We start from the raw sequence: 14760 nt of genomic DNA on the forward strand, positions 1-14760 counted from the left end.
GTGATTTCCAAGTTATTAATAGTATTGTTTCTAAGATTACTTTGTTTATAATTTTTAAACCTATTATACTTAATATTAATCGTTTGTTAAAAATTTGTTCAAAAAAATACGAATATAAAATCGCCTACTAGGACCCGATAAATGGGGTTATATGTATCTTTCCCCAGGTTTTATAACAAACTGGTAACTGGTCTCCATGCTAATTTGTCTTATCTCCTTTATAATTTTGTAAATAATTGTGTCGTCTGAATGCTAGGTATTCATGCAAGAAATGGATCTGACAGGTCTTTAAATATTTTTAACATAATTCTTTTTATTTTTAATAACATATCTCTGTTGGGAGTTCAAAGGGGTGACATGGCATATAAAATTGGCTTGTGAGGCAGCAGAGTAGAATTAATTATGAGTTGCAATAATTAAAGCAATTAAGTTTATGCTGGAAGCTGAAAAGGACGGAACTAGATACAATTTCAAGTAATTATAATTTTCATTTTTAGAAAATAAAATGGCCGGAGGTAAAGCTGGAAAGGACAGTGGAAAGACGAAGCAGAAAGCGGTCTCAAGATCTGCTAGAGCCGGACTACAGTTTCCTGTTGGAAGGATTCATCGTCACCTGAAGAGTAGGACGACCAGCCATGGACGAGTTGGAGCTACGGCTGCAGTCTATAGTTCAGCTATCCTCGAGTATCTCACTGCTGAGGTGAGCGTGAATAGTGTTTCTTCTAGTTTTGCTTCTCAATGGTTTGTCTGCCGTATCATACATGATACCATTTGACAAAATATACATTATTATCCAAGACGTATCTTTGGTAATTTTCTGTGCGTCCTTCATAGCAAGTATGATTGATTTTTATTGTTTTTTTTAATCAGTAAAACGTCATTACAATTTATTAAGGTGTAAATTCTTAGAATTAATAATTATAATCAGTTAAGCCTTCTAAATGTTCTTGTATATTATGATTTTTACCGCACACGATGTGTTTTATTCTCCGTTTAAATTCAAATATATGGAATCAAAATTCGAACAGTTGATTTAATAATTTTTAAAAGTGATGAATATCTAGGTTCTGGAGTTGGCTGGTAATGCGTCTAAGGATCTGAAAGTAAAGAGGATTACTCCCAGACATCTTCAGCTTGCTATCAGGTCTGATTTGGACATACTTAGGGAGTGACCGGCAATGTATGGTAGTTGAACTGAGAATGTAGTTTGTGGAGTAATTTTTTAGGATTCATTTAAGACATATTAAACGTTTTAATAGTGTATAATTACTGCGTTTGATCGACGTTCAATAAATAAATAACGCCGACGAAAAATGTAAAAATAAAATCTACAGTGAACTAATCAGATGTTTAGGAACATATTTCTCAATAGAAATTTGTCAAATCAATAATTAGATTGAATTTCTTATTTTTTAAGAGTTTTTTCGCAGATTTCTTCAAATGTCGTATTTTCAATAAAAATTTAAGGAAAACTACAGAAAACGTTCGTGAACAAAGAAACAAATACTAAGTAAGAACACTTATATTCGATGAAAAGAGTTTATTTTTATTTTCTCGAACTGTTTGTATTTATGCCATCTGTTTATTGTAGAATTTTTTTTTACATTTTTTTGTCGTTATTTAATATTTAAAAAAAAACGATTATCAAAACGTAACCACCCAAAATGGATGATCTTGAAAGTTGACGTTGCGCTCGAACTCAGTAATTATACATCATTAAAACGTTTTATATATCTCAAATAAATTCTAAACAATTTCTACACAATGCTACATTCTCAGTCAACTACCCTACGTTGCCCTTTAACTTCATTTATGATTCCTCTAAGTTCTAATAATGCCAGTCATGAACTAAATGACATGAGTTGAAAACTGTGTCATGATTAAAATTCTCGCTTTTTTTAATCCGGAGATTTTTAAAATTCCAACCGGGACAAGGGATACCTTTTAGGGATATTTTTTGGGGTTCTTTTTCTTTTATTATTTATATTAACAATTAACATATTAGATTGTCTTGGTTCAGTTATTACTTTCCCCAAAAATCGTGTACCTTGCAATATAGTTTTGACGAATAAATATATTAATCTATGTAGGGGAGACGAGGAACTGGATACGCTGATCAAGGCAACTATTGCTGGTGGAGGAGTTATTCCTCATATTCACAAGTCTCTGATCGGAAAGAAGGGAGAGGGAACCCTGCCCGTCAAGAGCCAGTAGATCTACAACTCAACTCTATCAAGACACTATTTTTCGTTTAATTATAATCGCCAGACTGTAAATATATATTTACTACTAAAAAAATAACGTACGTAAGCTTTTCTACTTGACCTTTAGATGATTTCATAATTCTTGGACTATTTTTGTTCAGATGAATTAAAAATGGTTGGCCGACGATCTAGATCACAGACCGACGAGAGCCGAGCAATTACTCCCGACGAGTTGGGTCGTGGTAGCCCACGCTCAAGAAAATGTTTGCATCTCAACCAGAAAAGTAAGCAGAAACTTTTTTAATTCAAAAAGTAAATTCAATTTGTTGGCTTCGCGCGCCGTAAATAAAGTAGTTATTACACTTTCTTATGATTTGAAAGCCATTTTAAAGATGATATCTAGGGCACATGTTTTCTAGCCTGCCAACTTTGGTTCCATGGCAGGTCCCACAAAATAATTAACTCGAGTTTTATTTTTTACTTTTTCTACAGTAAATTATTATACTATAGAAGACGGCTCTGTGCTGGAAGAACGAGAGCCCGGGATGAGAGGACGGAAGATGAGGAGCGAGGTTACACCGCTAAAGGTAGGATTACATAGACCTGAGTTTACATCCTGACAGGGGTGTATAATTTTCTTAATTGAAATTTTAAATTAAACTCAAAAATGCCACTTTTTTCATCTATTTTTACTCTAAAATTCATTATTTTCTACTTAGCTTCCCTGTAAAGAAGTTGTAAATAATTTTAAGGGAATTTAAGGGTTTCGAAGACTAATTTTGTCGACAAAATTTTGAATTTCCCGAAAAAGTAGTTATTACACAATTTTACCGTCTTATGAAATGAAAATGCGCGAATTTTTTAACGAAAACTTCCCAGAGCGGGTCGTTTCCCTCTGCTGGGGGAATCATGGGTCGGTAATGTTCGCCAAAAGGCGGTAAATATATTTTCCCCAATTCAGCGAATAAAACCATTAAAAATATATAATCTGGGGGGAAAAGAGAAATGATTTAACGAGAAAATATACACCCTTGGATCGACTAGGTTGCATTTTAGTTCTAATTATTATCGGGAATATAATCCATATTTCTAATGCAACAATTTAACAATTATAATTTTTAATTCATAAAAATCTGTTTATATGAGAAGTTTTTAAGATAGGACGAATGGCAGATTTGTGAAGGAGTCATTTGAATTTGTAAAAAATATGTTATGTTTTGGAAACTTATCTGCAAGATATTTAGAACACAATTTTGTCTCGTTTCAGATTTTTGTAATCTTTATCTTGATCTACCAGTGTATTGATATAACTTTTATTATTTGATGCATGAAGTCGGAGAGATAGATTAATCTTTCTGAACACTGGAGAGAAACCCTATCTGTTTGCTTTTCGTTCTTCAAGTTAATTTGTATCTGTGCAGGGGGAGAAGAGTAAACAGGAGGTTAGAATGGATTCAGAGAATCTACGGGTTCCGGAGCCAAGCTCTCCGGAGGAGATATTTCCTAGAACTCCGTCACAGTTCTCCACCAGAACTTATACACAGGTAAAAAAAAAACATTTTAACAAAACCAGATTTATTATTTTAATTCATTCAGGGGTGTAATTAGTTCCGAGACTCATATTCCAATTTATTTAAATATTTGGGGTCTAAAGTTTCTAAAACCTTATCAAGTTTAATTTGTTGTTTAGGGGAACTGAGTGCTGAGGATTCTCAAGGTGACAGCACTGCATCTCAGGAAGATGAAGATGAAGGAGAAGATGGGGCGGAGAACTCTGACAAACTCTTTCCTATTTTCTACAAGTCGAGTGCTGACAGTGGAACGGAGACGGGAGCGGAAATTACTAAACCTCGCGGTAAAACAACTAGAGATTGGTTTCTAAACCACAGTTTTAACTTTCTCCTCAGCAATGCTATTTAGTTGTTTACACATAAACTAGTTCTACAACATTTTAGGGAATATAAAGGAAATGATATTTTAAATATAAAAAAGAAATGGTAACGTTAAATACTGGATCTGACTTCAAACAAGATTTAGTTTTCATTCTATTTTCTCCAATAAGAGTATTATTTGAAGGACGGAGAGGATTTGTGTGTCAGGATCCAAACCAGCTCCAAATAGATGCTGGACAGAAACGGGGACCAACTCTGTGTCTTACATGCGGAGTGGTTTACACTATAGGTTAGCATTGATTCATGTTTTTTATGAGATTATTGCTGGCTTTTACTGATTCAGGGGTGTGGACATTATCTTTAAAACATCCCCCTTCCCCCCCCCCCTAAAAAAGTTAGGTATGTTTGCGCGGAACTATTTTTTTAGGGTTTTATTCTGTGGATTAGGGAAAATAACTGATTTTAGGGAGGAAAAGATGAATTTGCGCGTAAGAAGTATGAAAAAGGATGAAAAAACTTACCCCATGGGGAGGGGGATAGTTTCTTAAAATATATACACCCCTGAATTCTGAAGAGCTACATCTATCTCTGGCGAGGGGTAATTGTTCAAAAAGATTTGCCTGAGGAGTGGTAAAATGAAAACTGTAACTGAAAAGTTTCCCCACTTTCAATACTTAACCCCTGTTTTCCTAGTAAATAACTCATAAGCGATAAAAGTTAAAAAATAAAATAAGAATAATTCCAGTCATTAAAATTTAAACTCTGTTCAAGTTTCGGGTTTTTAATAGTTAAATGCACATACAACTCGGAAATTGTTCAGTGTTTACACAGACCTATTTCACTTGGTGATATTCAAGCTACTAGTAAAATTTGATTAAAACCATTAAATACACAAATTGTTTAGATGTTGTTTTACTATACAACAGTTACACGTCAAAACCCTGTTCTAACGATTTGTTACTGTAGGAGATCCTGAGGATGAAGCTAGTCATGAGAAGTCCCACAACGGTATAGTTGACAGGCTCAAGTTCCCAGGCTGGAAGAACGAGAGGAACTGTGGCGAGTTTGAGAACGGACGGATAGTTATGATACAACCCGGAGATCCTAAACATATGTGGAGGAAGGTTCAGGATGCTCTCACCGTAGTGGACCGGTGAGTTCATATTTCAATGCACAAACCCGGTTTATTGCTGTACAGAGTCTTTTTTTTTTTTTTTTTTGAACCGGTTTAAACCAGCTCAAGGATCCCTAATTCTTAGCGGAGATTATCCCAGCTGGGATCAAGTCCAAAGTTAAAAACTTCAAAATGAGATATCCTTAATCCCGATCGCTTAATCTGAGTACCTAATGTACACACTTGATTTTCTTCTTAATCCTCTCTTTTTGAATATACCTACGGTGTTAAAAGTTGAATTTGATAACAAATACAGATACGATGCTATATCGATTGGACTAAAATCTGATTGAACTGCAGTCAGCTTCAAAAACCGGCTTTATGAGCATTTAGACCAATATTAATTTAATCATGTTATTATGAACTCAGTAAAAAGCATATTTTATCACATTTGAGGACTAAAGTCATTTTGAACGTTAGTCTTAATAAACAGTAATCCAAAACTTGCGCTCGTGCAATCGATCATTAGTTCAAATGATGTAACTCCACAAATGCCGAAAAATTAAAAACTGGTTTTTCAAAAGTTAAAGAGCACAGCTCTTAACTCTAAAAATTAATATTAAGACTAAATTAGTCTTGAAATAAGCAAAAAGAAAAGAGGATCAAGTCTCGATATTCACCATTCTATATTTGCAGCGCTGGTTGTTGAATATTAATGATATTTTAATGGGGTTACTTTTCCTGTTATTAAAAGTTGAGAAACTAGTAACTGTCCTTTTATATCCTGTCTGCACAACACAAGTTGAAAGAATAAAGTTTGGTTCTTTATTGGAGGCGGTAAAAAGTTTGCAGATTTTAGTCGTTAGTGTCGACGAATTAACTGCAGAACCTTAGATTTATCTGTTAAACTTTGTTTTAGGGAATTGCCAGATAACTTAACTATCCTGCTAGACTTATATTCTCAAGACTAAGAGGGGGGGGGGGGGGATGCATTTATTTAAATATTTGGGGTCTAAAGTTTCTAAAACCTTATCCTTGACCTTAAACTGTTCAAAATGTATAATATACACCCTGGACTTCATTATTTAAGCTTAAATTAATAAGAATTCTGTTACTAGGTAGCGAGTCCGAAATCCTTTCGAACACCGTTGAGATCTCTGATGATAAATACGCCGCCTCGGAGAAAATCTAAAACATTTAATATACCGGAGCAGTACAAACAGGCTCCGCTCTCATCTAGGAAACAAGAACCCTCTCCGACAATACAAGTACAACTTCCGAAAATTGAAACCTCGTCCTTCTACAAATCCTCGAGGACGGAGAATAAAGAAGAAAAGTCAAAGAGTATTAAGAAACTAATAGATAAATCGCAAAGTGAGCCGAGGAAGGTTGTTTCCAAGAGTTTGATCAGAGAGAATTTATCTAGGAAGTCGAGAAAATCCTTCGGAGGGGTGAAGAGAAAACATGAAGGAGTAAACAAGGGAGGGTTCGGCCACGCCATCAAACGTCCGAAGAAGAAGCAAAAGGTTGATATTAAGATATCCGAACTTCCAGCAATGTCGATTGAGATCCCTGGAAGTAAGAATGCACAGAAGACTCCTAAACCCAATAAAGCCCCGGTGACTCCGAAAACTGGCAACTTCACCTTGAGTAAGGAGAGAACAGTTGACTACGAAGTGAAAGGAGGTCAGGTTATATACAGGAGAGGAGGGGTTACACCCGCCCGAAGATCTCCTCGGAAGAACATGTCTCCCTTGAAACAGTGCTACTTTGAAGGATCTAAACCTAAGGCTAGAGCCAACGGAAAACTCTTCTCTCCATCTGCGGATTTTCTAACTCCGGAGCGATCTTCTCCTCAGAAGTTTCTACCAAGTCCTGTCAAGTTCACCGTTGCCGCGGACGATGTAAGAAACTAATAGTTAATATATGGGATTCTGTAATTCATCCTTGCCCGAATATGTGTAATTCATGTTTTTCATTGTCATCATATGGTTGTTCCCAATCAACTTTTTTTTGTCTGTTTTAGATAAAGATATATTGGTGGTGTAGATTTATTTAATCTTGTATCAGGATGAAACAGAAACTAATATATCTGACCTGATCGATCGACTTGGAGAGGAGGAAGAAGAGGAAGAGGAAGAGGATTATATCTACATGGATCCAGGACTTCAGCTCGATCTTGCTCCGGGTAGAGTTGTCAGTACACAGTTTGTTGACCAGGACCCGGAGATTACAGCGTTTGCTGCAGTTCAGGATATCCTAGGTAAGCTTTTACTTTTTAAGTATGGTAGGGATGGGAGGGGTGAAATATTACAGAGAAAAATATTTATTGAAATTGGGTTACTTAACCCTATTCCTGCTGGGGGCCCCTGTAGTTTTTTTTACATAACTCAAAAAGTATTGGTCTGAGGCTGTTGAAATTTTTTGACTTTTCCTACATACCCAAAGCCCTCCCTTTAGGCCTAAAACCAGGCTTTAATACTAACTGCCTTAGTCTAGGCACACTGCCTGAATGACTGCTTTTTTTCTGTAACAAACTAAATCTTTGTTTTGACCCACTTCCACTTGTCAGATTTTGATAAAATTTAGCTTTTTGGAAAGTATTTGACATAAGGAAACGAATTGCACAAGTTTTGCGAAAAAAAATTGCAAATTTTTTGCAAACAACCTGTTAAAGGAAATTTGCACATTTTTAGTTTTTCTAAGGATAACGTTCAGTCATTGTTTAAAACGTATCTCCTTGAAATTGATATTTTAATTTACCAACTGGTAAGTTTTTAATGATGCCGGAAATATCTCGAAAAATGTTTTATAATAAAATCGTCCAATGGCATAACATTTTCATTTTAAAAAAACTTCATGTCTGGTAAAAAAAAACTTGAAACAATTTTTTACAATACAATTAAACCAAAATACGAAAAGACATTAAATACGTTATTTATACTGTAATTAGCTTAATCATTATCTCTTCTGGAAACTAATTCTTATTTAAACAAACAATTTTTTTTTCAGGGATCTCGGGTTCTCTGAGGTTGGTATCCGGTACCCGGAGAAAACTAAGGTATTCCTGTTTATCAGCGAGAAGAAGATTGCAGGCTTCCTACTGGCGGAGTCCGTGGAGAACGGTTTCCGTGTTATTACACCGAAACGTAAGTTAACAATATTTCTGCAATTTAATTTTGAATTTTTTTAATAACCTTCTTAAAATATAGAATGGTTGAATAGTCATTTGATGGTATATATTATTTAAAACATAAAGTAAAATGCGGAAACGGGTGTACAATTTAAAGATGGGGGGTGGGGGGAATGGGATATCAAAAGGCTAGTTTTTTATTCGTTTTCTTACTTTTTACCCTGTGTGGGAAACTACGTAATTAGGAAATAGACTCAAACCGTCGTCTCTGAAATGGCAATAATTGTTGATAACCCTGCAATATATTTTGGAATCCTAGTAAACTAATTCTAATTGCAGAGGAGAGTGGGAAGGTTTATATGTGCTCCGAGACTCCGAACCCGGTTAAATGTGGAATATCCAGAATATGGGTGTTGGCAGAGTTTAGGTGAGCCCCATATTTGAATGTTTTCCCAATAAGTATTTTTGAATAATTTTAGTTCAAAATTTGTAAAGTCGGCTTCCCTATAATGTGATTTTGTTTCTAGTTGGCATTTTTATGGAACAGAAAAATATCATTTTTTTTCACTCCCTCAAACCATCTTTTTTTATCAAGTTTTTGTTTTTTAGGAGGAAGGGAATTGCATCCAAACTTGTCGAGAGTATGCGAGCATCTTTCCTGCTTGGACACCATCTTACGCAGGACGAGTTTGCGTTCAGCGATCCAACCATCAATGGGATGGATTTTGCAATCAGTTATATGAGAAGAGTGGACTTCCTGGTTTATAATAGATAGTAGTCCCAGTATTCTGAACAGAGATTTTTTATTGTTATTTCCGGAGAATCAGAGACTGATTTCTCATCTTAATTTCACTTCTGACGTCATAATTAGTTTTAAAACTATTATATCATGGTCTAATTATATGTATTCGATTCACAGTTCATTTCCTTAAAATATGGAATTATAGTTTAATAAATATTTGACCAGTTATTCTGAAATCTAATCGTTTATTTTTCTTCCTTTTAAAATCTAGGTTTGGAGTAGTGTCGAGTGTATAGTTTATACAATAAAGAGTAAAGAAAAACCTCCCTGGGGACTTGAAGCGGATTATACTAAATATAATGACAGCTATAAGATTATATGAGTAGAAGAGGATTAAAGGATATAGGAATATACTAGAGTATAAGAGAGGATGCACACAAGGGGCGGAATTTTCGGAATGAATATTTTTTTGTTAAGCAGTAAATCCGGGTTAGAAATACAGCCTAGGTGTATACTTTTAATAATTGTACTGCTAGAGACAGTCGGGTTAGTTCTAAAAAAAATTAATATGGCAGCCATCAGACTTCAGCTACCGAGCGTCTCATATTGTTTTAGATTGTCTCCAAGCTTATAGCCCCAAAATACACATAATACTCGATAAACCTTGTATTTTCTGCATGCAATTTTTTATACTGGCAATATTAAATTTGTTTTAACTGACACGTTCTATATAGATTATCTAACTAGTCCCGGAAATCATAATTTAAAGCTTTAACACTATCCAATTTGATGTAGGACACCCTGTAGGTCTTACTCTTAATAACCATCCCTTAAATACTTCGGATCCATTCAAAGGAATTAAATTTTTGCCACAAACTCGGATTTTTCCATCTCTATATCTTGTAAACCTGAGGACAAAAACCTTGGATATTTCAAACTTAGTTTTTTTTGATCTAGAAGAATTCATAGTTTGAAATATCTAAGGTCTACGACATTTGGTTGAAAAGATATAGAGATTAGAAAATCAGAGTTTGTGGCAAAGATTCAATTCCTTTTAAGCGGATCTGTATTATGAAAAATGACCCGGGTACGCGAATTTCTTGACTTAATTAAATTTCTGACAGTTTTCTATTTCACTAAGATGCAGAAAATTTCCCGAAATTTTTCCTTAGAAATCAGGTTTGAGAACAAATTTTATTGAGGTTTCCGTGTACAAATCAACCAATTCCTTTCTCTGTACATATCCACATGTCTCTCCTCTGTACATATCTCTCCCCTATGCATATCCATATATCCATCCCCTGTATATATCCCTCCTCTACATATCCATATATCCATCCCCTGTACATATCCATATATCCATCCCAGATCCGTATCCATATATCCCTCCCCTGTACATATCCATATATCCCTCCCCTGAATATATCCTTATATCCCTCCCCTGTATATATACATATATCCCTCTCCTGTATATATCCATATATCCCTCCCCTGTATATATCCATATATCCCTCTCCTGTACATATCCATGTATCCCTCTCCTGTATATATCCATATATCATATCCCTCTCCTGTATATATCCATATATCCCTCCCCTGTATATATCCATATATCCCTACACTGTACATATCCATATATATCCATCCCCTGTATATATTCCTCCTCTATCTATCCATATATCACTTCCCTGTACATATCCATGTATACATCCCCTGTACATATCCATATATCCCTCCCCTGTACATATCCATATATTTCTCCCTATCCACATCAACATATCCGGCCCCAGTGGCGTATTCAGGGGGGGGGCAGTAGTCTCTTGCCCCCCCCCTGGAAAATTATAAAATTAAAAGGAAACTATACGTTTAAAAAATAACACCTGACAATGACAAAGACTAAGGATTTGTCTAAATTCACTGTTAATACAAAATTTAATACAAAACCCTGAAGCTTGTGCAGCTAGTGCTTACTTTTCCATTAACATTGAATGAAGGCTGTCTGAACTCTCTCCTGAGAAAATCATTGAAATGCAATTCCAATCCCAGAAAATTGAAGCTTAAAAGAGTTGGTGAATATGTAGATGGAGTAAATTCTATCTAAAAATTTCAGACGAAATTTCGTTATGTGAAAATATAATTTTTAATGATTATTGATTTAGTGAGCTGTAATGGAGTTATGTGATTTATAAAGTTGAAAGTTAAAGTTAGTTTTTCGAGCAAAGGAATAATTTTTAGTCTGTAAGGTTAGTAACACCCAAAAATGTAGTCTTTTTGGTGTATTTTTATGATGTTAATTGACTTTTTGAACTAAACAATTCCAGGGGGGTGCAAAAAACAGCCAGGGGGGGGGCAAAAAAAATTTTTCCGCTCCGCGCTAAAATCCTGAATACGCGCCTGTACCGGCCCTCCCCTGTATACATCCATATATCCCTCCCCTGTTTATATCCATATATCCCTCCCCTGCATATATCCATAATTCCCTCCCAAGTATAGATCCATATATCCCTCCCCTGTACAATCCATATATCCCTCCCCTGTACATATCCATATATCCCTCCCCAGTATATATCCATATATCCCTCCCCTGTACATATCCATGTATCCCTCTCCTGTATATATCCATATATCCCTCCCCACCACCCTTCTATTTATCGGATCCTCTCTGCACCTCTAATGAAATCATTTTATCATTATATATCATTCTTTTAATTAAGAAAATGAAAGAAGCCCAGGATCACCAATTAGTAATGATCCTTCACATTGAAAAATTTAATTGAAAACTAGATTTTCTACAGTGGTAATTAGAAAACATCTTCAATATTTCTTTCCAGCCAGAGGCCGAATTAAAAGAATTTGAGCGGCGGCTTAAATTTAAGCCACGGCTCAAATATGGAATTGGTTTTACTCGAAACTGTATTCAATGTTTCAAGATTTCAAGAAGTCTTTATCAATATTTCATATCATCATAATATATTCCTCTACAGAAGGAGTTTATTATTATAATGTCCAGGACACTTCATAATAAAGAAAATACATTTTGAATCCATTTCCCAAGCTCAAGCCACTTCCCAACCAAATATATATAGTCACTGTAAACTAGACAGAAGGTGAAGGTAAAAAAGACATCACTGGTACGACTGAATGACCTCGTAGATCCTGTAGCTTTGATTTACGCAAACGTGTGAGAAAAGCAATCTGTTCCTTTACATGGTAGAAATTCATATCATTTGTTCTTCTCAAGATTTCAATCTTGCCTGCAATTTACTTAAGTTTGGCGTGTAGTTCAATCTTGCGTACAATTCACTTAAGTTTGGCGTGTAGTTCAATCTTGCATACAATTTACTTTAGTTTGGCGTGTAGTTCAATCTTGCGTACAATTTACTTTAGTTTGGCTTGTAGTTCAATCTAATTTAGTTTTAGTTTTCCAAATCAAGAGCATCTAGTTTAAATCCATTTCCAAACCCAAAACGTTCATTTCAAATCCTTCTAAATCAAAAACATTCATTCTAAAATACTTCCTAACCCGGAATTTTATGATTAAACCACTTCCAATCATTAACGTGAAATGTAAACCACTTAAGTAACACGAATTAATGAATTTAAACCTATTTCCCAACCTAAAACCTTCAGTTTAAAACGCTTTCCAACCACAGACATTCAGTTTAAAACGCTTCCCAACCAAAAACCTTCAGTTTAAAACGCTTTCCAACCTAAAACCTTCAGTTTAAAACGTTTTCCAACATAAAACATGCAGTAACGCTCCCAAATCAAGAACATTCAGTTCAGTTCCCAATACAGATCATTTAGTTTAAACCACATCCCAAAATAGCATATTCAATTCAAACCACTTCCTGCAATTAAGAACATTCTGTCTAAATCACATCCCAAACTAGAACATTTATTTTTAACTCCTGTCCAACGGAGAAGATTCAGTTTGTTTATTTACCTACCCAGATTTTGTTGTTAACCCCAACTCCCAAATTACATTTAATACTAAAACCCACTTCCCAAAAATTCAGTTCAAAGCCTAGAAGATTAAGTTCAAACCACTTCCATGCCTAAAGTATTAAGTTTGAACGAATCTAGTTTAAAACCCGCCCAAACTTAGAATATTTCGTTTGAACACGGACCAAATAAAAATGTCCAGTAAGAACACTTCAGAACTTGATTATACGTTAAACCTTACTTCTTCTAGAATATTAGTTAAAAAATACAAAAACCCTTTCGTTCAGTTTTAATCATTTCTTTACCTAGAATATACAGTTTAAACCACTTCATTTTTAAATTTTTCAACCAAGAATATTTAGTTTCTAGCTAATTTACAACTTCAAATATAAATGTTAAACCAAGTCCAAACCTCGAACGTTCAGTTTAAAACACTTCCCAAGCTGACTCATTTAATTTGATCCACTTCTCAATTTAGAATATTCAGTTCAAACAACTTTCCAACCTAGGAAATTTCAGTTTTTAACCACTGTGTTTCGTGGATTTATTTTCTATGTACACGAAAATATTTATCTTACTGATAAAAACATTTTAATATTGTTTAATTTTGCACTAATGTCCGATTGAACTAACGTACTTTTGCACTAAATCAGCTGATCAGTAACTTTTGTGGCCGCAGCGCCCGGCCCCTTAGCCTGTCCTAGCCGCGGCACTCGGCCCCCTAGCCTGTCCTAGCCGCAGCGTTCGGCCCAGATATAAACTCAACACAAATAAAATACAGTTCAGAACCTTTTTTTACATTAAATGTTTACAATAGCCTTTAGCCTTGAGAATTGAGAAAGATAAAAATATTTTTTAAAACTATAATATAATAAAATTTCTACAATAACTCTATTGGTTTTGATACTGATTTTCGCAATTCTTTCTTTCTTTTCATTCTGCAAGGGGGGGGGGAGCGCCCCCCCTCTCAGGTGCTAGGGGAGGGCGCGCGCCCGGCCGCCCCCCCTAGTTGCGCCTCTGTACGTTAGTCCGATCAATCATTGCTAACGATACGACACCCAAACCTTCCCAAACTGTCAAGACTGTTCCAACGCGCGGAATATCGCTTAAGTCATAGTAATTATTCAAACTGAAAAGTATTGCGGTAAGGAAATGTGTTTTTTCTAAGATAAAGACAAGCTAGCCTAAACTTTATTATAGTTCCTAATCTTACTGTACTCGATTCCCTCTCATTCTCTGAATTTGTATTCTTTTGTAAATATCTAGATAAAATATGTTTGTTTTAATATCAATCTTGGTTCGGTTTTCTTCAAAATAAAACAAAATTATTTCTGCAGAATACAGAGAATTTCCTTTAATTCATTTTTTGTGAAATTGAATCTTCAGAAGAGAAAAGTTCGGAAATATTATTATGATACTATTTCAGTTAAAATATTTAAATTGGTGGAAATAAGGTGGACAAATCAACATGAGCTTGAATCACAATTTCAATGGATTTGAATGGAATTTGAGAGGCATTATAATTATTTCAAAATATTATTTACTTTTATACGTTCTTGCTTAGTTTACATTGATTTGTATTAAATCCACTTTTAAAAATCCTCATCCGGAAGTTTTAATTTCAAACTTGGATATTGTGATTATGCATATTTAGATCTCTGGAGCTTAATTAATCAATCAAGGGTTAATTAATTCCCGGAATATATAGAGTTAGAGTAATGCATGAGCAG

At 34.9% G+C, this 14760-nt stretch overlaps 2 protein-coding genes across 2 annotated transcripts; both read left to right on the forward strand.

The window, feature by feature from the left end:
* Positions 1 to 497: 497 nt before the first annotated feature.
* On the forward strand, positions 498 to 2366 carry LOC111706691 (histone H2A.Z). Its single transcript, XM_023479605.1, has 3 exons — positions 498 to 700; positions 1065 to 1144; positions 2091 to 2366. Exons 1-3 carry the CDS (start codon positions 506 to 508, stop codon positions 2212 to 2214), a joined length of 399 nt encoding a protein of 132 aa, XP_023335373.1. The 5' UTR covers positions 498 to 505; the 3' UTR covers positions 2215 to 2366.
* A 10-nt stretch (positions 2367 to 2376) lies between these two features.
* LOC111706690 (N-acetyltransferase ESCO2) lies at positions 2377 to 9321 on the forward strand. The gene is made up of 10 exons (XM_023479604.1): positions 2377 to 2488; positions 2715 to 2791; positions 3626 to 3748; positions 3801 to 3804; positions 3895 to 4059; positions 4281 to 4385; positions 5063 to 5249; positions 8223 to 8359; positions 8683 to 8770; positions 8953 to 9321. The coding sequence occupies exons 1-10, from the start codon at positions 2377 to 2379 to the stop codon at positions 9116 to 9118; spliced, it is 1164 nt and encodes a 387-aa protein (XP_023335372.1). The 3' UTR covers positions 9119 to 9321.
* The last annotated feature ends 5439 nt before the right edge of the window (positions 9322 to 14760 follow it).

This window comes from Eurytemora carolleeae, unplaced genomic scaffold (genome assembly GCF_000591075.1).
Source record: "Eurytemora carolleeae unplaced genomic scaffold, Eaff_2.0 scaffold747, whole genome shotgun sequence".
Lineage (NCBI taxonomy): Eukaryota > Metazoa > Arthropoda > Copepoda > Calanoida > Temoridae > Eurytemora > Eurytemora carolleeae.

Bases quoted from the DNA above. Each gene is read 5' to 3' on its own strand.
- LOC111706691 (XM_023479605.1), top strand. From the start codon at position 506: ATGGCCGGAGGTAAAGCTGGAAAGGACAGTGGAAAGACGAAGCAGAAA. The intron at 701-1,064 runs GTGAGCGTGAAT...ATGAATATCTAG, and splicing joins TCGAGTATCTCACTGCTGAG to GTTCTGGAGTTGGCTGGTAA. The intron at 1,145-2,090 runs GTCTGATTTGGA...TAATCTATGTAG, and splicing joins CATCTTCAGCTTGCTATCAG to GGGAGACGAGGAACTGGATA.
- LOC111706690 (XM_023479604.1), top strand. From the start codon at position 2,377: ATGGTTGGCCGACGATCTAGATCACAGACCGACGAGAGCCGAGCAATT. The intron at 2,489-2,714 runs GTAAGCAGAAAC...ATTATACTATAG, and splicing joins TTTGCATCTCAACCAGAAAA to AAGACGGCTCTGTGCTGGAA. The intron at 4,060-4,280 runs GTAAAACAACTA...TATTATTTGAAG, and splicing joins GGAAATTACTAAACCTCGCG to GACGGAGAGGATTTGTGTGT.